The sequence below is a fragment of the Chrysemys picta genome, chromosome 6 (genome assembly GCF_011386835.1).
Source record: "Chrysemys picta bellii isolate R12L10 chromosome 6, ASM1138683v2, whole genome shotgun sequence".
In the NCBI taxonomy this organism is placed as follows: Eukaryota; Metazoa; Chordata; order Testudines; family Emydidae; genus Chrysemys; species Chrysemys picta.
In genome coordinates, this window is record NC_088796.1 from 87692277 (window position 1) to 87716148 (window position 23872).

Below are 23872 nucleotides of genomic sequence, written 5' to 3' on the forward strand. Positions count from 1 at the left end.
TGGCTTCCTGTTCTAAATCTGATCCAAATTTGTGCTGTGAGGTATTCCCCCTTTCCTCTCCCCCCTCCCCACCCTGAAAGGGTGGCAAAGAGGAAAATAACAGTTGAGAGTGAATAGGTGTTGGCTGTGATCTTTACACGTGCTGGCAGCAGATCCCACGACTTGTATTAGCTACACAAGTTGAACAGATGGAACAAATTGACAAAATCGTGTTCACTCACGCTGTGCTCAAGAAGCAGCTGAGTTGTTGTTTGAAGTTGAAAGTTTGAGTGTGGTTTTATTTTCCCCCTTGCAGTGGAATTTCTGGTTATATCCTAGAACTTATTGCTTTAGCGCTCTGCAGTAGCATAAGACAGTTAATGAGAGTGCTAATGTGCTTCGCCAGCATCTCATGAAGGCGTGGGGTGGGGGGAGAGCAGTATGGGGAGTGTGTTTCTTTTTAGATAATGGATTAAATTCCTTCCTGATTTAACTCCATGGTAGTAAATGGAGTTTCTGTTTTGGTGCCATTCAGCGTCGGGTGAGATTTCAGTAATGTGTGGGGGCAGGGGTTGCGAAGAGTGGAGATACACATTTAAAAAAAAATATTAGCATTGCACAACTGTAGTTTATTAATAAAGACTTCTGTGAATCCTCTTCTTTTGGTTTACAGAGTGCTAGGTTGTCACCTAACTCCTAGCCGTGTGAATGGGGCAATGTGGAACTGTGCCACCAGGAGAAGGAATTGTGACCCCAAGTCATAATCCCTTCCCTGCTTCCCACTGACTCCTGGGAGCAGTGGGTTACTGCAGCTCTGTTTTGAGTGCAGGTTACTTACCCATTCTCTCACTAGCTCAGCTCTGCTAGCCAGCTCCAAAAGCCAAGGCTCCTCCTTCTTGCCACCCCCTTCACGGAGGTTGAGGGATCGTAGTGGACCTTAGCTTGGACTCTGCATCTGCACTCCAGCCATAATGTGGGAAGAGCCCTAACACAGCCACGCAGTGAGCATGAGACTGGGGGTGGGTTTACCTCACCCTGAAGCTTCATTAGGAAAGCTACAGGCTGGCCCAAAATAGATATATATGTAAAAAGAGTAATTACTTTTGTTTCTCCCAACTGTAATTTGTTTAAAGGGTGGTTTCTTATCGGCATGTTTAATCTTCCCCACCCCTTTCCCAACTCGCCGTAGGTCTTCAAGATGCATTTGACAGCGACTGGGAAACTGGGAAAATCACATTCAACAATTATAAAAATGGATCTGATGATGCTGTTCTGGCCTACAAACTTCTGGTGCAAACAGGCAACCGCGACAAGCCCATCGACATCAGTCAGGTACCGTCCGTACGTCAGTGTGACCATACCTGTTCATGTGGAAATGCACAAACTAGTGGGAGTTGTAGAAGAAATGTGGAATACTTAGTTGGTTTTTTTTTAGTATCTGTTGAGTTTATAAAGCTGATCCTGCAGTTCTCACACACATGAATAGTGTCACTTGCTTCAGTGGGATTACTCATGGGAGTAAGACGGCAGGATCGAGCCTGCATTCTGTAATATTCAGAAGCAACCATCACAAATGTCTGTCTTTATGAAATACTAAGTGGTGCATACTTAATATTTTTTGAGCCCAGTTCTGCTCTTAAATGCATGAGCTCAGTTCCCATTGAACACAATAGGAGCTGCATCCTTGTATATGAAGGCAGGATTGAGCTTTGCGTGGCCTGATTCTTCTCCAATTTTACATCAGATTGAACTCCATTGACTTGAGTGGAATTGCACCTGATTTACACCAAAGTATGTGAAGAATCAGTCATATACAGTCGTCCTCTATTTTATTTTTTTGACCGGTGAATAGAAATCTTAAAATGTAGATTCCCAACTATTCAGTTTGCTCCCAACAATTTGAATGGAAAGGCACATTTTTAAGAGACTTTTTTTAGGAAGGGTGGGTGAAAGGGTATTGGAGCCATAATATACTATAGTGAGGGCTGCCAACCCTCCAGGATTGTCCGGAAGTCTCCAGGAATTAAAGAGTAATCTTTAATTAAAGATTATGTCATGTGATAAAACCTCCAGGAATACATCCAACCAAAATTGACTACCCCAACGATAGTACTCCTGCACTATCATGAGTTAAGGGTACATCGACATTTGAGCTGGGAAGTGTGATTCCCAGCTCACATAGACATACCCACGCTAGCTGTACTCAAGCCAGCATGCTAAAAATAGAAAGTAGTGCGGGCAGGAACCTGGGCTAGTCACCCAAATCATAGGCATGCGCAGCCCATTTCATTAGGGTGTGCACCCAGGGAGCCCCGCCCTAGCCCTGCCCCATCCACTCCCTCCTACTTCCTGCCCCCTGACTACCACCCTCAGAACCCCCAACCCCCCCGCTCCTTGTCCCCTGACTACCCCCTACTGGGACCCCTGCCTCTAACTGCCCCCCAGGACCCCACCCCCTATCTAAGCCTCCCTGCTCCTTGTCCCCTGACTGCCCCCCTAGGACTCTATGCCCTCCCTGTCCCCTGACTGCCCCGACCCTTATCCACTCCCACGCCTATCCAACCGCTCCCCACCCCCTGACAGGACTCCCAGAACTCCTGACCCATCCAACCCCCTCTGCTCCCTGCCTCCCCCAACCCCTCTCCACACCCCTGCCTCCTGACAGCCCCCACCCAGAACTCCCAACTCATCCAATCCCCCCCAGCTCCTTGTCCCCTGACCACCTCCGCCAGAGGCTCCCCCACCCTAACTGCCCCCCCAGGACCCTCCTTGCTCCCTGTCCCCTGACCCCTATCTACCCCCCACCCCCTGACAGACCCCGGGACTCCCATGCTCCATCCAACCCCCCCTGCTCCCTAATTTCCCCCTCCAAAGACCCCCCGCCCCTAACACCCAGGATCCCACCCCCATCCAACCCACCCTGCTCCCTGTCCCCTGACTCCCCCCACCTCTTATCCAACCCCCCTGGCCCTGGACTCCTTACCATGGCATGAGATGAAGCTCCTAGCCTCCCCGCGGAGCCAAACGCTGACCCACGGGAGCGTGCAGCTCCGGTCCCCAGAGCGCTGCACGCAGCGGCAGGGCTCCAGGGGAGGGTGTCTGCCTTCCCGCAGAGCCAAACACTGCCCCGTGGGAGCGTACAGCCCCAGCCCCCAGAGCGCTGCACGCGGAGCAGCAGGACTCATGGGGAGGGAGAAAGGCGGGGGAGGGGCCGGCAGCTTGCTGCGCTCGGCCGGGCGCTCCGGCCGGGAAGCGCAGACCCCGCGGCTTGCCGCGCCTGGAGGGGGGGGCATTTGCCCACCCCTGCATTAGGGTGTGCCCGGGCACACCCAGCACTCCCTGTGCGCACGCCTATGACCCAAATATGTACCACTCTGACTCCCTGGGTACATATTTGGGTGGCTAACCCAAGCTGCTGTCTGTACTACCTTGGATACACTGCAATTTTTAGTGCACTAGCTTGAGCAGAGATAGCATGGATATGTCTACGTGATCTGGGAATTACACCTCCCAGCTCAAATGCAGATGTACCCTAAATGTAAAGGCAGTACTAGAATTGAGACTCTCAGTTCATTAAGCAACCTGAACATATCAGAGCTCCTTTTTATATGGTACATAATATCATACAGTTGTATTTGCAGATTTTTATTATGATCACATTTGGAAGACAAAGCCCGGTGTTTTTGACTGTTTGATTATATTAAAATTAGACTTTTAAAAGGCGGTTCAGAAAAAAATACAGTAGTAGCCTAGGTTCTCTTCTCTCAGAACTATAGCTGACTTTCTGTACTTTCAGGCAAAAAATAGCCACTCTAATAATGATCTTCCCGGCAGCTCTGTTTATTGTCTTTCTTTTTTTGTTGGCATTAAAGGTGACAGATTTACGGAGTACATTGTTCAAAGTTACTATGGTGTATAAAACACAATGCTTTACAGCAACATGCAGCATGCTGTCAAGTCGGACAGGAGTTTGAGTTAGGAATTAAGCAAAAGAGGGGAGTTGAAGAGGAAACTTAAGTGAGATGCCCAAGTAGTTTTGTTTGGTAGTATGTACCAGGTACATCATGGAACAAATGTGATTGGACCATAGCTGCTGATATAATTTCCTGTGCCTGGGAGGGAGAAAAGTGTGGTGCACCCACAGGGGCTGTGAGCTGTACTGTGCAATTCCAAAGACAGCTTGAAGACATATAGTTGTTGCATATCCTGTGGATTAATTGAATCCAGATCTTTGGAATCCAGCTTTTTTTTTTTAAACTGCTGTCACTGTTGTTTTTCATTTCATTAAAAAGACCTGAAACTGGAGCCAGGCCAGAATTTAAAATAAACTAAACAAAACAAAAAAATCATAATGTTTTTCATCCAAGACATCCTCTGGCTGGGTAATATTTGGCTACAAAACCCTGGAAATACACCACTGCTGTTTACCCCACAAATACATTTGCCCACAATGACCCAAGCTGCACAGTGCACTCGTCTACTTTCTTGGCGCTTGGCATTTTCTGAATACATAGGTCATAGGAGGCAAGTGTTAGCAAAATTTATACAGATGTTGTTTTATTTTTATAGCTCTCCTCCATTTACTGGGTGGCATTTCCTTCAGTGTTAACAACAGAGGTTAACTGCACACAGACGTGTATAGGGACTCTTGCCAGATTTTTTTTTCCCCCTCCTTTAAATATGTTTCTCCAACTTGGTCATTTTTCCCCCTTGGCTGTAGACAGTCTCTTAGAATTCAGATTTAATTGGTTCAGTCTATTCTGGAACCATCTGCTGGTTTAATGTTTATAATAAATATTATATGCTTTTCACAAAATAAAACAAAACACTTTTCTAAAATTCAATACAGATATTTAGTTATTTGCTCACTCTCAAACAATAGTCTGTTTAGTCACTTAATGTGAAGTCACACACACAAAAAATGATTCTGTATGTGTGTTGCATATTCCAGTCTTTTTGTTTAAAGCTTTGCAGCAAGAGCTCTGAAAGCAAAACCCCTTTCTGAAAGGCTTCTAATCTTCCCATTTTGCAGTTGACTAAACAGCGTCTGGTGGATGCAGATGGAATCATTAACCCAAATGCTTTCTACATCTACCTGACAGCCTGGGTTAGCAATGACCCCGTGGCCTACGCTGCCTCTCAAGCCAACATCCGGCCTCACCGTCCAGAATGGGTCCATGACAAAGCAGACTATATGCCAGAAACAAGGCTGAGAAGTAAGTAACGTTTAATCTTAATGTCTTATAGTTTATATAAGTGCCTCACCCCTTCCTTAAAGGCCCAGTAACTCTCCAGTTACTTGACACTGTACAGGTCTCAGAAGCATAAACAGAACAATATATTGTGTTACTTTAAAACCTCGGGAGACAGATGCAGTTGTGTAATATAGTATAATGTGGTACCACTGCAGGACTTTATCATGTTGAATAATTAGTTGTATAATAGTTTATATCTAAGCTCTAAAACTTGCATTAGACATTTCTTTTTAACACTGCTTGTTAATTTTGTATGCAAGGGAAACCTTCAGAGTGCATAACATTCTGCCTTTGCCATTCCAGAGTTTCGTCATTGAAAATTATATCATGTTTATCCTAAATTTGTCACCCTAGTGTGGAAGAAATGTTTGGCAAGTTAGGTCATTCATACCTGTATTGTGCTAGAGCTGTTTGGGTAGGGGAGAAGTCAGGGTAAGAGAGTGTCATCCTTCTTTTCCACCTGCCCCCATTCACCTTTTTACATTATGAATGGTAATCACGAGTTGATTTTCTTTGCTTTTACACTGGATTTATTGGATGGATTGCTAGTTGGTTACTGAGGGATGGAAGGGGAAGGAGAGGATTGGTTCTCTTGGAAATGCGATTGGATAACAAGCAAGTTGTGCTTCACTGTATCCGAACCCTAGAGCTTTGTGGCAGTCAGCCAAGTCTTGTCTTAATGAAAATTTATAGTTGAGATTATAATAGGGCAAATCATGTTTAGCAAGTCAACTGAATGACCCTGCAGGGTCTGGAACACACAGCGGCAGTAACTAAATGCTTGTTGTGGAAGACTCTTTTTTTCTTTTGGTATTACAGTAGACTTAGCGTTACATTCAAAAAGAAGCATGGAAAATTTAAGTATGTCAGATCATTAAAGGATAAAATGTTATGTATTTCCTCAATAAGCCATTACTGTTGAGGGTTTTTTTTAACCTTTTTTTTTTTTTTTTTTGTATGGATAGTGGCTTTTAAAATAGACAACTGAAGAATTACAAAATAGAAAGGCCTGATTCACCACTACATAAATCTAGTTTAGAACCAGTTTAATTCCACTGATTTTAGATAAAGATATGCTGACTTCACAGGAGTTACACCAGCATAAAATGGGAGTAACAGTTTTATCTGAAACTAATTTTTTTTTCAAACAAAATATTTAAAATATAGGGAGAAGTGTTTGAGAAGGTTGCCCTTTTGTTTATTTTACATTACATACAGAATACTATGGACAGATAATAAAGTGATAGGTGCCACAGTAATTCATATATATAATATTAGATACCCATTTACATTAAGTAATATCATCAAGCTGGTCTTGAGTATAATGTGCAGTGTAATAATTGAATTACACTGCAAGGTGTGAAATATAGTCATCTGTTGTGATTAGAGTTTTTAAAGTAGCCACAGAAGTTCTGGAGTTTAAACAAAGTAATTAATTGTGACTCAAATTTAACACTTTTCCACAGAAAACAAAGTGCTTTAATCATATTTATTTCTCTGCACATTGTTTTTTCTTCCTTTACAATCTGTATGTAAACATTATCATCTTTCTCTTAGTTCCAGCAGCTGAGCCCATTGAATATGCTCAGTTTCCTTTCTACCTCAATGGATTGCGTGAAACTGCTGACTTTGTGGAAGCTATTGAGAAAGTGAGAGCGATCTGTAACAACTACAGCAGCCTTGGGGTCCCCAGCTACCCAAATGGATACCCATTTCTTTTTTGGGAACAGTACATTGGGCTTCGTCACTGGCTTCTCTTGTCTATTAGCGTGGTTCTGGCTTGCACATTTCTGGTGTGTGCCCTCTTTCTCCTGAACCCCTGGACGGCTGGGATCATTGTAAGTTTATTATAAGGTTCTTTGTTAAAGGCAAATTCCTTTCAGCCTAGCTCTTGCTGCAGTCAGAAAGGGTTTGTTTATGTCTGGGCCTCTGGTGGAGTATGTATATTGCATCATTCATGATATATTTATTCAACTTGAGGGGGTAGGGTTCATGGTAAAGGTATAACCCTTAATAACCTTAATCTTTTGACCACACTCTGGTAGCTTTAAAGCTTATAAACATAACTAAACTTTTGCCCCTGCTCAGATCCTCATGAACATGAGAAATGAAGCATGGAGAAAAATTGGAATTTTTAAGTAGCTATTAAAAAAAATTCTACATTCCCCACACTCCCAAGTTTTTTTAAATCAAACAAAATTATTTTTCATGGCAGTTTCTTATTTCTACATCTTGCCCATAAACATTAAATTACTGTACTAACTTCTGGATGTGAATCTTAGAAGGATAAGAAGGAAGTATGGATAGGTGAACGGTTGTACAATACACACTGAAAAAGGAGTGTAAGTATGTCTTTAAGGAGAAAGAGCAGTAAAATTATAAATGATACAGAATACTCCATGAATTCCTTGTAATAAACATTCATGTTAAATTGAATTATGATGTTCCTGTGTTTAAATTCCATAAACTATTGTATAGCTTATAAAATGCCAGAAGTAGAAAAGCACAGAGCAGTCACTAGTTTTTGTACTGTACATTTGTGCAACAGGTATGTTAAAAGGTAAATGTTTAGTCTAGAATATTTTTCATAGCACTCAATCAAACAATTTATGTTATCATTCATGATTCATTAGCTTATAAAATCATTTATTGTAGTACTTACATTTTTCTTGGGAAAGGGGGTTTATTTTAGAGTCCTCCATCTCTTTTAAAAATGTGTATTTTTTTTTTGTTGGCTCCAGAAACTTTTAAGTCTACTCCACAGATTTCCCCCCACCTCTCTACATTTTTTTTTACAAGATAGATGAAAGAAAATAAAAGCTTTCCCTTAGATTTAACTGTTTGCTTTGTCCAGGCCAATCCCTCTAAGTTTCTTCAAAGCCAAGAGACTCTCTGTAACCTGACACTCATCAGCTGATTATGGCATTCACTTTCTTCCGGGATTTAAACCTGCCCTTGAGTCATCTTCACTTACTCCATGAATTCTGCAGAAAGAACCCAAACCAGCTGTTTAAAAGTTGCTTTTCTACGTCTGCCTTCCTTTAATTTTTGATAATATTGTTGGGGAAATAGGTTAAAAAACAGAAAAGTTATATTCTGATGGATGGGGATAGGGAGGAATACTAAATTATGTTTTAGATGGTATTGACAAGAGGTAACCAATAGAAAATTGATGTTTGCTCTGCCCACTGGATCCCGGGGGAATAATTTAAACTGACTCTTTTCAGGTCATTGCCATTGAATTCAATGAAATAAGGAAAAATAGCTTGCCTTTGGAAGGTGAGAGAAAGAGTGCTGTGAGGGTTGCATTTACTAGTCCCACATTGTTTTGAAAGTCCTTTTCTTCATTTATATAGAGTATAAGAAGTTACTAACAGCTGTTTGAAATCATTTAGGTGCTGGTGCTGGCTCTGATGACCGTGGAGCTGTTTGGCATGATGGGTCTAATTGGAATAAAGCTGAGTGCAGTGCCTGTGGTCATCCTGATTGCTTCTGTTGGCATAGGAGTGGAATTCACTGTTCATGTTGCTTTGGTATGTAAAATTAGGCAGCATTTTTAAAGTATTTTGAAAATCGCTCCAAGATTTTTAAAAAAGGGACCCTGAAGTTAGGCTCCTAAATCCATACTTAGGCATCCAAATGAGTGATCTGATTCTCAACAGACAACCAAGCTCAAACACTGCTCAAGGGTTAGTGTGCCAGTTAGATTGTTGCCTGATAGACCATAATTGATTTGAAAGAATACTTACCATCTGTTAAGTCAATGATGCATGAAATAAGACTGGATTCAACAATGCACTCTTACATGCTTTTAAATATGACTTGACTGGTCTCCAATTAATATGTGGTAGGTATTTCTATGATCCGTATCAATATCTGTATTAAGCAGAACTGTTAAGGTCTATTAAGACCTTCACACTCTAAGTGTCCGCTCAGACACTACCACTATCGTGGACCTTTCTTTTGTCCCTACGTGCTGCAGAGGACCTTGTAACAGTACATAACTATGCACTTCCTGTTGTGTCTAGTTGCTGCCTATTATGGCAAATTTAATACTTTGGGGGAGATTTTCGTAGGCACAAATGGTAGTTAGGCATCCATTCCCATAAATATTCAATTGTACTTTAGCGCTTGCCTTTGAAATCTCCCATTAGGTCTCTTTCTTTCAGAACATATTAGTTGTTAGTAATGGTCCCAGTCCTGCAGTCCATAGGTAAGCAGAATTCCCATTGATTGACTGAAGAGTAATGCAGAAAAAACACAGAGAGAGAGAATGTATAAACACAGTTGGAAACATTTTCAAATTGGGTTCCTAAATTTAGGCACATAAACTAGTGGCCTGATGTTCTGAAGTGCTAAGCAACTGCAGCTCCCATTTAAGCCAATGAGAGCTGGCACCATTGAAATTCAGGCCATTTATGTAGGTGTCTAAATATGGAATAAAGCCTAATTTTTGGCGTTCAAGTTTGAAAATTTTGGTTTGTTATGGAAATGTTGATATTTCTATTGTTAGAGTTGCATGTAGACTTCCATTTTAAGCCTTATTTTCTGAGCACAAACCCCTAGCTTTTGATTAAACAACTTGTTTGCAAATTGAAATGCTGAAAATAGCATGAGAGATTTTTTTTCTTAGAATTTGGAAAATGTGGGATTTAAAAAGTTTATATGCTACTTAATCCAAAATTACATGTGATTTTAAATTAATTCCCAGTGTCTGATGATTTTTTTTTAGGCCCACACGTTCTCAACAGTGGTTGGTTTTCACAACTCCCAATGTTACATACAGAGAGGACTCTTCACACACTTAGCACATGTATTCCCATACATTTTTCAGGAGAAGATTATTTAAGAATCGCCATCCATATGGAGTGAAACAATACTATAGAGAATAGAAAGGAATCAGTCTGGACAGGCCAGTTTAATTATTGTAGGAAGGGTTATATCTATTCATTAATATTTTTGTTTTTCATAAGTACCATCAGAATCCAGAAGGCTCAAAGAATGGGATGGGGAAGAGAAGTAGACTGGAGAGAGAGAAGATGAGGATTAGATGTGGTCCACAACTACAGAAGAAAACCTTGGGTTGGGGAGATGCAAACTGCTGAGGGCATTGCTGGGGGAGTGAGAAGGCAGCAGGGACTAGAGGGTAATTTTGAGTTTTGGAAACTCAGAAGCATGATAAGGGTGCAGCAGGCTGAGGTGCACAATGGCAGTGAACTGTGGGGTGCCCTCAGTTTTAAGTGGAGGGAGTAGATTTAAGAGGTCCTTGTGAATGGAGGGGTAATATGAGGAAAAAGGGACAGGCAGCTGGAAGCATATTTAGGCTTGTTGAGATAAAGCAGCCTGCTAAGGCTTGTGGTGGGATGGTGAATGTTTCAGAGATCTGGTGCATGTTGTGGGGAAACAAATGACAAATTTTAAATAAATAAATAAATAGATAGATAGATAAAATTTGGAACACAAAATTATGAAATGCTTGGCTGTCAGTTCTAAGTGGAGAGAGAAACCAAACTAATTTATGTCACATTTTTACCTAAATAAAATCACATGTGGGTAAAGTTTCAGTCCCCAGCAAACTTAAAACCACTTTTTTCCCCTAGACTGACATTGGAAATAAAACCCTTCAAAAATGGGTTTTACAATGAAAGCACCTAATAGATGTTAAACTATAGCAGCACTGCTGGCCAATGCATTCATAGAACTAACAGAATATAAATAACCCCACCAGTGTTGTATAAACAAAATATGCAATGCTTATAGTATTGATACAAGATTTAATTGTAGTTGTTTAAGACAAATTCACAATCCACTCGTGGCTCAGTTTTTCTCTGCCAATTGTGAGCTGTGACCTCATTTTTTTTTTAAATTCCTCCAGATAAATTCTGCATCAACACTACACTCATTGTATTATGTATCCTTTAAATACACACCTATCCATGTGCAGTGCATATATTTTGTTACTATGTTATGGGTCTGATCCCACAGCCCTGACTCATGTGAGTAGTCCAGTACACATCGGCTCATATCCTGTGCTGTATATGGAAATCCATTTGTTATCCATAGCTGAGCATGTATATATAAAATATGCTAACCCTGGATACATTAGTTTTCCATGGTTCACTGTTATTCTTATAAATCTTGAGTACTGAACTATGTTATATGCTGTGAGTTGCTTACTCAGGAGTCATGGAGAGGAGGATAGATTCTCTATAAATTACATCAGTGCTCAGATACTATAGGGATGAGTGGCAGGATAAAACCCTGAGACAGGTTTATAGTTGTTTGGTTTTGAAGTAGTAAAAATTGTAAATATATTTGCATAAAATGGAGCATAAATATAAAGAATAAGAAGAGCACAGTCCTGCAGTGCTTGTATATATGAGAAGACCCACTAGATACTTTGGGTCAAATCCTGCTCATCTCATTTAGTTAGGGGCTGATTGTGCATAAAGCTCTGCTAGCATGGGGTCCTGTGCCCACATGGAGAGATCCACTGACATCAGTGGAGAATTCTGCTTAAAAAGAGTCAGAAAGATACAGCCCATTAATAGGATGCTGAACTCAGTATGACTATGCATGTGAGTAAAGGTTGCAGGATCACGTCCAAGTCTACAACAAATAATAATTCAAGTCATGTGGTCCCTGCTACCACAGAATTCCCATGAAATCAATGGGAGTTTTGCCCAGGTAAGAACTTCAAGAGTAATCTTATAATTTTTACATGAGAAGTTCTTTCAAAATTAAACTAATCCTTTGTGGGTGGGAACAGGCAAACAGAGCAACAAACGAAAATCCTTATGAGGTGGGGTGGGGGTTGTTTCAGAAAATTATTGCTGTGGCCCTGACCCTGCAATCAATCCTCACTCCACTCCCATGACTTCAGTAGCAGCTGTATACAATGACTGAAGAATCAGACCTTGTCTTGAACTCTAGGCAGCCACAAAGATATTTTAATAAACTGTAAATTGGAGTAATTAGCTGGGGCAGGGGGAGGAAACGTGCATGCTTTGGGAAAAGCTGAGAGTTTTTAAAGACTGTGTACAAAGAAATGATGACATGGAGTTTATTTTTTATAGGCATTTTTAACCGCCATAGGAGACAAGAACCGCAGGGCTGTCCTTGCATTGGAGCACATGTTTGCACCAGTATTGGATGGAGCTGTGTCTACTCTGCTTGGAGTGTTAATGCTTGCAGGGTCCGAGTTTGACTTTATTGTCAGGTAAAGCATCTATTGACTTTTTTTGTTTTTTGTTTTTTTTAAATGTGTACACCCTCGATGTCTGGTCATTTCAGTGTATCTGCTGTTTTACTACTGTGCATGCTTACATCATGGTCCTGCTTTACCTCTGCTTTATTAACTCCTTGTTACATGCTAGTTGCAATAATACTTCCTTTGCTGACGTTGGATTAAGTTCCAGGAAAATTAGACTCCCAGCCTAAAATGAAACAAAAGGGGTCCTCTATTGCCTCGTTTGCTCAGTTCTGAAATAAGTTAGCTCCAAATACCTAGTATTGTCCACTGGTTAGCTGGATTTGACCTTTAACCCAGACTTTTCATATGTACAGCATTTTGTGTGGAAGGGACAAGAGGAACTATAAACATCCTGAAACCGACACTCTCTTTCCCTCCCCCTCCCCTGTCATCCTTGTATGAAGTTTGCAGCAGGTTTTAACTGACAAAAAAATTGAAGCCCTGTTTAGGATGTAGGAAACCATAAGCGTGAACATAGACGTTTGTATTAAAATTTGTAAAGCAAAGCCTGAGGACCTGTTTATAGCTAAAGGCAGGCTGTTTCTTGTGCATTTAATTAAGAATGTGAATTTGTCAAGTATGAGAGGAGAGCAAGGTTTTCTTTTGAAGGGAATTTGAGAAATGCAGTGAAATGGATCCTATTCTATTCCAAACAACCTGTGGAGCTCTGCAAAATGGCTAATCTTAGAAGTAACACTGGTTCTTTGTGGCAGACTATGGCCCAAAAAAAAAAGGCGCAGGAATGGGGTAGTGCTGGACCAAACATTCATGGTCTGATAGATGACTGGACTGTTCAGACTAAAGTGAGCTCGATAAATAGATGTAAACTAAATCAGGTCATCTAACAACAAAAAAAGTCACACTATGTACCCTTAAATGCAACTTCCACCAAGTCTTCTAGGGCGTGTCTCAGTTTTTGTTGGTGGTGAGGTAATGAGGCAGAACTATTCAGTTAGGGCCTGCTCCTATAACGTGATGAGCACTATGTAGGATTGGACTTTTCCTGCAGATTGAATGAAATTTACAGTAACATATTTGTTGTAATACTCTACATATTGCACACATAAGCAGATAGTGTGCACGTTTTCATGACATAGTAAATGGCAGCATGTAGTCTTGTTTGATTCCAAATTTGGATTTGATATTTGCTTAACAAATAAAATGAGCCTTTCACATTTTAAACTTTTGTTGTTTAACTTTGTCTTTGCCCATCAGTTTCTTTTTTTCTAGCACAATCTGGCTTCAGTTCCCCTTGGTTTTCTAAGACAGATGTAAAATAAATGAGCAAATCTGAAGCATTGTTACAGCGAGTGAAGAAGACTCCAAACTTCCGGAAAGGGATAGTTTAGCCCATCAATGTGTTTAGGAAGATTAAGTAAATTAACAGACATTGTATATGCTAAGTGGCCAGACTTGTAATCAGCCTGTTTATTCTAGTGTTAGATGGATGAGATGCAAATGTGTTTTAATGCCTGTTGTTGATACATGGCCCAGCATGAAGTTCTGGTAGTTTATATTAGTGAAGGAGATTGGTTCCTTGATTTTGCTAATGCAGATCAAAAATTCCAAAATGTTTACAATAGCAGGATATTTGTAGTTTTACAGGAATCTGATATATTTGATCAGATGTGGAAACATAGGCAATAAAGTTTGTTGCCTACTAAACAATGTTATCAGCAGTGGCGCTGTTATTAGGAAACTTGCCCCTACTTTTCCTCCTGCACGCAGACCCTCCAAAAATGTGTCCCAAAATTTGTCCAGGACTGAGCCCTTGAAATCATTAGTTACAACGCAGCCTTGAGTTTAGTCTGAACTCCAGCTGTGCCGAATACCAACTAGTAAGGCTTCCCTTTTACTGACAGGTTTACCTTGGTATTCATGAAGGATCCCAGACCTTAGCCCTCAATGGTGGGAAAGGACAACCACTTGTGCACTTTCCTCATCCTCCATAGTACTTCAGCCTTTATGTTTGAATTGGCTGACGCAAAACAAGAGTATTCAGAGATGCTAAATTGTTCAACAAAAGATTAGCCTGCAATGCAGCTCTGCCATTGTGGAGTGCTCTTACTCAGTACAATGCTGAAGCTTACTACAGAATGGGCAGCATTTTCTTGGCAGAAAGCTGGTTCCTGTGTTCTAAAAAGGTTGCAATTTGAGCTATTTGGTAAAACTGGAACTCACAGAATTCTAGGCGGAAAGTTGTGATTAATGAACGGCAAGGGAAAGCCTTACCTGATACACTAGAGATTTAATTAGAGATTCCGCTGTTAGATGCAGAAGCATTTCACAGTGGATTAGCTGCTGGGAGAAGTGGGCTTCTTTTCCTTCTAGGCTAAATTGTTTAAATTCTACACCCTTCACTTCATTTGTTTGCTTCTGCTGGGTTTTCACTAATGGGGGCCCCTTTTCATTGTATTTGTGCTTTCAATCCATTCAGCCATTCAGTTCGCATTCCATATTTTTGTGTTTGTGTAACACATTTATAAATAACATTACATGCCACAAGATTTTGGTAAATTAACAAACTCACTTTTTTTCTTTCCTTTACCAACTAACACTTTGGGTTGTGGAATGTAGCTTCTCTAATCCAAAAGGTAATAAATAAATAAATACATTTATTAATAAAAAGTCATGATTTTGTACAATATTTTTAAAGTTTCTGAGACTTGCATTAGCATATTTTTCTTTTTAAAAGTTAAATTATTTTTGGGAGTAGTATGCAATCTTCTGTATTCCTAATGGTATTCATGGCCCTTTTCTCCCTCTTTTTAAACAATATTTCAGGTATTTCTTTGCTGTTTTGGCAATTTTAACCATTCTGGGAGTTTTAAATGGATTGGTGCTGCTTCCAGTTCTTCTTTCATTCTTTGGACCATATCCTGAGGTCAGTAGTTACATTTATGATCAGAAGAAATTAATGTGTCCTGTTCTTCTTTCTTTCCTAGAAACCTATTATTCACTTTGTAATTCTGATTTTTATTTGTTTCTTGCTCTTTTTTTGTTTTATTTAAAAAAATATTAAATGTGTTTTTTTTCTTAATTTGATATTCTTGATTAGTAATCAGAAGGTGTCTTGTATAATAACCAGTGGGTTGGAAGTTGTCTCTTTGATTTAGATATAAATGCATGATTTAATTAGCTTCATTTTTAAGCAGAATTTCATGTATTAGCTATGCCCTAGGAGCAGGGATTTCCTCAACTTTTTCATTCTACAGGCCATTTTGTGAAGAGAGCTCCTTTTGTAGATCTGTGTTTCCTCCTAGCACTCCGGCCCCTCATTGCTTCATTCTCAAAATATTTAACTCAGCAGACCACCAGGAAGGGCTCCCCATACCAGTGGTGGTCCACAGACCACAGCTTGAGAACCACTGCCTTAGGCCACACGTCTACAAAAGGATCCTCCCTTATCAACAAATACACTCTCGTGGTATCCTGTAGGCTTTAGTGAGATCCTGGACTGTTGTAAGGGTCCATGCGATCGATCCCTTTGCAGGATCAGGGCCTTAAACCGTCCAATGCAAGTCCAACAAGAGAGCATTCATGGCCTTCAAACTTCCACTTGATAGCTCATTGGGTATATCACAGTTACCCCTCTAAGGCATGATCATTGAGTTTTCTCTAGTGTTATTAAAAGAGAGTAACTTTATAGCTGTGTGTATAGTGTGTGTGGAGATATAGATATAGGGGAGCGTGTGTGTGTGTGTGTGTGTGTGTGTGTGTATAACACACACATAGAGTGCTTGCTATTATGTGTGTATCCATCTGTCTATGTACATACACAAAATCATATTTTCTAATAGATATACACTATACATAACCATGGAATTACTCTTTTAATGACATACCAAGAAATATATGTATTATACACACTTACACACCCAGACATTGACAGGAATATATGTAATTATGTTCAAATCCACAGACAGGGATCATGTCTCTTTCTTTTTGGTACAGCACTGTGCACAGTAGCAGAGAATGTAGCAAATAATAAATAACAAAATGGTTTTGGTGACAAGAGTAGACGTAGCTTGGTGAAGAACATTTTTGTTGAATGTTAGTAATTATAAGGGGTTTCAATTGTCATTATTAGGTTTCTCCAGCTAACGGACGGAACAGATTGCCTACTCCATCTCCTGAGCCCGCCCCTAGCATCGTGAGGTTTGCACTGCCACCTGGACACACAAATAATGGATCAGATTCATCTGATTCCGAGTACAGTTCTCAGACTACAGTGTCAGGAATCAGTGAGGAACTCCATCAGTACGAGGCCACTCAGAGCTCTGGTGCACCAGTCCACCAAGTAATAGTGGAAGCAACTGAGAATCCTGTCTTTGCCAGATCGACTGTAAGTAACCCACATGTTGGTTTGGGGGACAAAGGGGAGGAAGTTATTTTGTTTTGGCTTTTTGGAAGAATTTATCTTTTTCAGTTTGTATAGCAATGTTTATATTTCTGACTTTTTTTTGTTTTTTTGCATTGTACTTCTGGCTGCAACTGGCCCAAACTTAAGAGCACTTCTAGATGATGGATGCTCAGGCTTTTTCACCCCTTCATTTAGGAAGGAAATTCAGATAAAATGGTTGTATCAAAGCACAGCGCATTTTCGTCAGTAAATGCCTTTGCAGCATACTGGCTTGAGCTGGAAGTGCAGGACTGGCAGGTCCTTTGACAACTGTTCCGGATGACTATGAAAGAAAAGGGAAGGGGCTCTGGAATAAATGTGGCTCCACCCAGAGCCATATGAACCAGAGACACCCAGAGCCACGTGGGCTATCTTCATATTATATTTCTCTTCCAGTAATACATTTTAGAGGATAAGGGCTGGTGCAGACCAGGGAAAGAGTGTCTCATGGTTTCTCCAAACCTTGGATTTGCTGTGTGTCAGCACAGTGCCCAAGCCCTAAGCCACTGGGCCAGCATAACTTTCCTTTCAAAGATAAACTAAAAAGCTCCGTCTCCTACCCCCCAGGATGCTGCACGCTGAGCTGCAATGTGGATCTGTTTTTGTTCAGCAGAGGCCTAAAAATAGGTACAAGCAGAGCCACATTTGAAGTTGGTCACGGTTTATTGACTGATGTGGCTGCTGTGCTTCACGCTTTTTACAGAGATCCAAAAACCAGATTCCTGCAATCTATACAAACCATCCCACTAACATCCTGTGTATGTACCCCAGCTGGAAGAGAGTCTTTGCCAAAGCCCAGCAATTTTGGTTATTGAACCACTTAAGTTGTAGCGCTTGCTATTTACCCTTTTCAAAAGACTGAGCAGTATGTGGGAGGTATACATAATGCTTTCAATGACAGTCCTGTGTTTATCTGCAAAGTTGTACTTCCCAGTGACTTGTAACAATTTTGGGAGAGAACGGTCTTTGAAAAAGGCACAAATAAGACTCCAGAATGCTTCACTTCTAGAGTTAGTCCAGGACAGTACACTTCAGGGCTGCACCAGGGAAAATATTTCTATAGCATGTGTAACTTTTGTTTACATGCTTTAGGGCAGAGCTTTAACCACATATCTCATTTCATTTCCAGGTGGTTCAGCCAGAGACAAGATGTCATCAGCCAAGTCCAAAATTACAGTCTAACCCAGAAGCCGGGTCCCAGCAGACATGGCATCATAACAGACAACCTAGACGAGAACTGAGGGAAGGACTACGACCGCCCCCTTACAGGCCGCGCAGGGACGCTTTTGAAATTTCTACTGAAGGGCATTCTGGACCTAGCAATAGGGACCGCTCGGGCCATAGGGCTCGCTCTCATAACATTAGAAGCCCAGCATTCACTGCCATGGGTACTTCAGTGCCAGCATACTGCCAGCCTATCACTACTGTGACTGCCTCCGCTTCAGTTACTGTTGCTGTACACCCTGCTGTGCACAGCTATAACTCTCATGGAGGAGGCTTTCCATCTTACGAAGGATACCATGAAACTGACCATGGAACATTTGAGGACCCCCATGTGCCTTTTAATGTACGGTGTGAGAGGAGAAACTCTAAAGTAGAAGTAATAGAACTGCAAGATGTTGAATGTGAAGAAAGGACAAATGGCGACAGCTCAGATTAAGGTACATTTTTGTCCTTCCCAGACAATGGTGGGGGGTGGAGGGGAGGAGGAGACAAGAATTTCCTAAGGTATCTTTCCTCCCACCTGCTTTACCCTCTGGGCAACAATGACTGGGATTTCCCACCCATAAATATCGGTGCATTTTGCATTAGAAAATTAGCTTGGGTGAAACAACAATACTTAGCCCTTGACATCTTCAGAGTTCTGTACAAATATTAAAGTAAATAATACTATCCCAATTTTTCAGGTGGGGAAACTGAAGCAGAAAATTGGATATGTCCACGGTGCAATCAGGAAGTGTGATTGCAGTACACGCAGGCATACCTGAGCTAGCTTTGATCAAACTAGCTTGCTGAAAATAGCATTCTAGCCACAGTGGCACAGGCAGCACTATGAGCTAGCCATCCAAGTACAATCCCGCCCAAGATACTGGTTAGGTACTCATGGGGCTAGCCTGTGCCACAGCAGCTACACTGCTATTTCTTATGAGCTGGTTAGCTCAAAGCTAGCTTGCTTATACCAACACGCACTGCAATTCACCTCCCAACTGCAGCATAGATATACCCATTATTTGACTTGTCCAAGGCCATGGAACAGGAGTCAGAACCTGGATTTCCTGGTACCTAGTCCTATGCTCAGATCATTCAAACAGGCTGCTTCCTAAAATCTCACACAAAACAACATTTGTTGGGAAGGAGTAAAACCACCAGTTACTTACATTCAAAAGAAAATGACCCTTGAATATAATGTAGTAAAAAAAAATATAAACTACTTAGCCAAATCCTCTGGTGCATCAGAACCTCCATTGTTCTGCTGCACAATGCAAGGCAGGCTGAAGAAAGTATTTGTATGGAGATTACACACATTCCTGCACAGTGCTGCTTTAAGTGGGCTCAGTCCAAGGTCTCGTGAAGTGGAGTTCTGTGTATGTGGGCATGTCCAGTGGGTTCTGAACAAATCGCCCTGTATGGGTGGAGTGCAGCTGCCACTGTTATAGCCTTTGGGCTGTGGTAACCATCACTGAGTTGCCCTGTGGATGATCCTTCGGTTTGTCAGAGATAATTCCTGACCCTTGAGGATTTGACCCATAAAATGAAAATGAAGGTAAACTCTCCCCCACCGCCAACTGCTTTGAGGTTATAAAAGAAAGATGTAAAAACTAGAAGTGATCAAAAAAGTCATTGTATTTCAGAAAACATTTTTGAAAGAAGTGAAAATGTTTAATTTCATTCAAAAATTTCTATTCATTTTTTGGGGTTCTGCCCCCCCCAAAACAAAACAAAATAGTTTTGGGGGAGGTCACTTTCTCACTCACTTTTTCACACCTTTTTCCAGAGGAAAAAAAGTGTGTGTGTTTTCCACACAGAAAAAAAATGAATTTTTTTGAAAAGTTTCAAAGTGTTTCATCACCACACAAAAAACGTTGAACAAAAAGAAAATTTTCATTTTGGTTGAAAAGACATTTTCCATCAAAAATTTCCAAAGGGGAATATTTGACCAGTTCTAATTAAAATACTTTGCACTTCTAAAGCTTCTATCCAAAGATTTTGAAGTATTTTTTAGTTGTATATGAATGTATCCTCACAGCTCTCCTGGGAAGATGGCAAGTAGTGGAGTCCCAAGGAAGTGGATTCTGAGGCAAAGAGAAGGCCAGGTTCAAATTTTCCAAAAGTGGACACTAATTTGGGTGCCTCAGTTGGTGTCCAATTTCAGATGCCTATGACCTCATTCTCCTGCAGCTTCCATTGACTTAATTGGAGTCCAGTACACAGAAATGGAGGCACTCAAAATGAGTGGACATTTAAAACATGACATCAGTGACAGAGATGGGAATACAGTCCAGATTTCCTAACTCTTGGTCCTGTACCTTAATCACAAGAACAATCACATGCATTTTGGATTGGTTTGGTTTATTTATTTTTCTTAAGCTTTAAGTGAATGTTTGTGTTTTCTCTCTTTTGTAAAGGGTAACAACTGAAGCAAAGAAGAGGCCAAAGATGGGGAAACTTCCTCTTTCCAGAACTGCTTGAAGTTATGGAAAAGGACATGCTGCATCAGGATAACAGTTCACTGTTACTGTAACCTATTGTATTATGTTGTTAAATATTTTCTATAAATATTTAAAAGGTGTACACATATGTAATATACAAAGGAACAATGTAAAGTAGTATAATCTGGAGTTAACTCTTGTTAATAGAGTGGGACAATATTGTTTGTGTTCTGTACTTATTGTACATTGATCTCTGTGCCACAACTAAGCTTAATCTAGTCCTAAATTTCAGCATATGTTGCTGCTGCTTAAATATTGTATAATTTACTTGTATAATTCTATGCAAATATTGCTTATGTAATAGGATTTTTTGTAAAGGTATGTGTTTAAAATATTTTAAAATTTGCATTTCACAACCCTGTGGTAGTATGAAATGTTACTGTTAACTTTCAAACACGCTATGCGTGATAATTTTTTTTTTAAATGAGCAGATATGAAGAAAAGCACGTTAATCTTGGTGGTTTAAGTAGGTTTAGCTATGTGCAGGTTTTGTTTTGCTGTGTGCATGTGTGTGTATGTATGTTCCCAGTGTACTGTAGTGTAATTTTTTTTACTGTATGGTAACCCTTAGTGGGCTCATTAACTCACTGATGCTGGCAGAGTCAGGATTTTCCTATTGCTAAGTGCCAATGAAAAATGTCTTGGCACTTAACAACAGAATCTCCAGACTGCTATTGTCAAAGGGATGATTAAAATAGAAGAGAGGACAGGAGGTCAGGGCATATGGATTCTATTACTAAATCTTCCACTGACTTGCTGTGTGTGACTTTGGGCAAGTCACTTAACCTCCCTATGCCTCAGTTTCCACATCTGTAAAATGGGTATAATAATACTTACCTACCTCCTAGGGGTGTTGTGAGGCTTAATTACTGTTTGGAAAGTGCTTTGATATCCTTTGTGAAAGGTGCCATGTAAGTGCAAAATATAATCATTTTCCTTAACTGCAAAGGGTGTTGGGTATTGAAAGTTGCTAAAATCCAGTTAGCATATGCCTTTGTATGTACTGATGCCATATTTTGATATTGATATTGTAAAACAGAGTGGTACTGGAATAATCTGGTTGTTTATTTCAGTAACGGCACAGTTCAAAGCAATCTGGCATCCCTCATCACTTTATTTAAATGCAGAAAGCAAGTTAATATAAAGTGACAAAAATTATATATTTTTTAATTATTATTTTCTTCATCTATTTTCACTTCTTATTTTACTGATCTGCTTGATCCAGGACCATAATGATTGACACCTAAGTCCTGGGGTGATTTCCCCCCCCTCCCCTCTAAGGTAACTCTTACTGCATTAGTACTTTTAATTAAAATAGCTAAACTGAATTGGGAGCCCTTTATTAATCTAATTTAGCTTCTTTTCTTTTTTTAAAGTTAAAATTGAATTTTTATTTTCTATATATAAAACAAATATTCAGTTTAGAAAAAACACAAGATCTGTGTTTCTAAATACAATTGGTCATTCCAGGCCAGGCATTGTTTGATTGGAATTTGTACTTCTCCAGTGGCTGAAAGGGTCTTTTCCTGCAGGCCTCCCCAGCAGAATGGAGGAGTATGACTATCATGCACAAACTGTCATTCCTTTTTTGCTCCCTTGAAAACACTTTGACGTGAGGCACTTGTTTACACGTATCCAAAGTGAACACTAAAAGAACAGCTGATGAGCCTGGCATTGTCCTGGTGGTACATAAGCTACTGTTTAGATGCACACTAAGGGTTAATCCTGTAACTGCCTACTGGTCCAGTTCACTGTCTAACATGAAAACTCTTAATGACAAAAAGACAACAGGCCCCAATTTAGCACTAGCAGTGTAGTGACCTCAGATCATAAAAACTCTGCAACAAAACTGTATGATACTAATTGGAAGCTACCTTCAACTGCCAAGTGTACGTGTTACTGTGTCAGAGGTCACTATGGCTTCCCACTGATATTGCTTTGATATCAGTTAGTCACTCCCCCACCCCCACTTTTTTTTTTTTTTTTTTGGTAGATGGTGGGAGGGAGGGAGAAAGGAAGTGTTTTGATGTCTCATCTCTTCTCCTCTTCTCTCCCTCCCCCCAATTCCTTATTCTGTGTGATTGTACGTGGGTGAGCTGTCTGCTTTCTGCACAATGTAGACCTTTTCTCCTATAGTCACATTGGCAAAGGGAGAACTCAGTGGCTGGCAACTTTGTGTTTTGTGGTTTGTTTTTTAACTTTTTTTTAATCGTGGTTGATATTTATATTTTTGTATCATAAGAATGTTTCCTTACAGTATTTGTCATGCCAGTTTATAACAAACAAAAATGCAGGGATTTTATTTCTATTGGAAACACTATTACAGCTATGTTTTTACTTTTAATGGAATTTTTATTTGTATAGAGTGCTTACTAATGTTAAATAGGAAAGAGTATATAACATTTACATTAAGGACTCATTGTAGGTTTTAGTGTAAGGAGTAAAAAGGAAAAAAATATTCAAACTGGGTCTCATTGCCTGCCTATTTTGGCAGGAGTGGGTTTGTGTCATTTCAGTTACAAAGATAAAAGTATGCCATATAATTTATTTATATGAAAATTTATTTTTGTAGTGTACATAATAGTCATCAAGTCTTTTGACAGAAGTATATTTTTAAAGAGTTTATATGTAATGATGATACCATTATGTTTTGGAACATTGCTGAGACATGATTACAGTGCACACTTTTCATTTTAAACCCAATTGCGGAAAAAGAAAATGTTTAACAGTGTTGAGAAAGAAAGAGAGTGTGAATATTCATACAATTTTGAATTGTGTTTTAGTTACCATTTGTGATCTAGTGTGGTTCTCATTTTAAACCTGGAGTGGCAATTGTACAAACTCTCTAAATATTAATGTTCAAACACTGATAGAAATTCTAACATGAATAAAAAATATTATAACTTATTGATTACGTATTTGGTTGTTTGTAGAATGCTTTTTTTACAGTACATAAGCTATGTAACAGAAAAGTAGCAATAATCCTTGGCAATGTAAAGCAGTATGATTGACCAACTTACTAGATTCTACAGTCAAAGGCTTCAGTATTAATGCACCAGTTCTTACTTCTTATTACCAGAGTTGGGTCTGAGCCAAACATGAAAAACTGAATCCTCCTTCTGAATTTCAGATCTCTGCAATTGGCCAAACCAAACCCAAGATCTCGAATCTCCCAAACTTGGGGTTTGAAACTGGGATCCTCCAGTGTTCAAAATATTTGGAATCTGTGTTCAGATTTGGCCCCTTCTGGAGGTAGATCCAAGCTGTAAATCCG

The 23872-nt window shown here is 40.0% G+C and overlaps 1 protein-coding gene across 6 annotated transcripts in view; it reads left to right on the forward strand.

Moving 5' to 3' along the window:
- The window catches only part of PTCH1 (patched 1), an 86528-nt gene extending 63012 nt beyond the window's left edge, over positions 1–23516 (forward strand). For all 6 annotated transcript variants that reach the window (XM_005304287.5, XM_005304286.5, XM_042854564.2 and 3 more), the window contains 9 exons: positions 1169–1311; positions 5012–5195; positions 6792–7072; positions 8630–8767; positions 12311–12453; positions 15271–15370; positions 16577–16831; positions 18018–18549; positions 20515–23516. In XM_005304287.5, the coding sequence (XP_005304344.2) occupies positions 1169–1311; positions 5012–5195; positions 6792–7072; positions 8630–8767; positions 12311–12453; positions 15271–15370; positions 16577–16831; positions 18018–18548 (1775 nt within the window). In that variant the 3' untranslated portion in view covers position 18549; positions 20515–23516. The remainder of the gene's footprint in view (positions 1–1168; positions 1312–5011; positions 5196–6791; positions 7073–8629; positions 8768–12310; positions 12454–15270; positions 15371–16576; positions 16832–18017; positions 18550–20514) is intronic.
- The last annotated feature ends 356 nt before the right edge of the window (positions 23517–23872 follow it).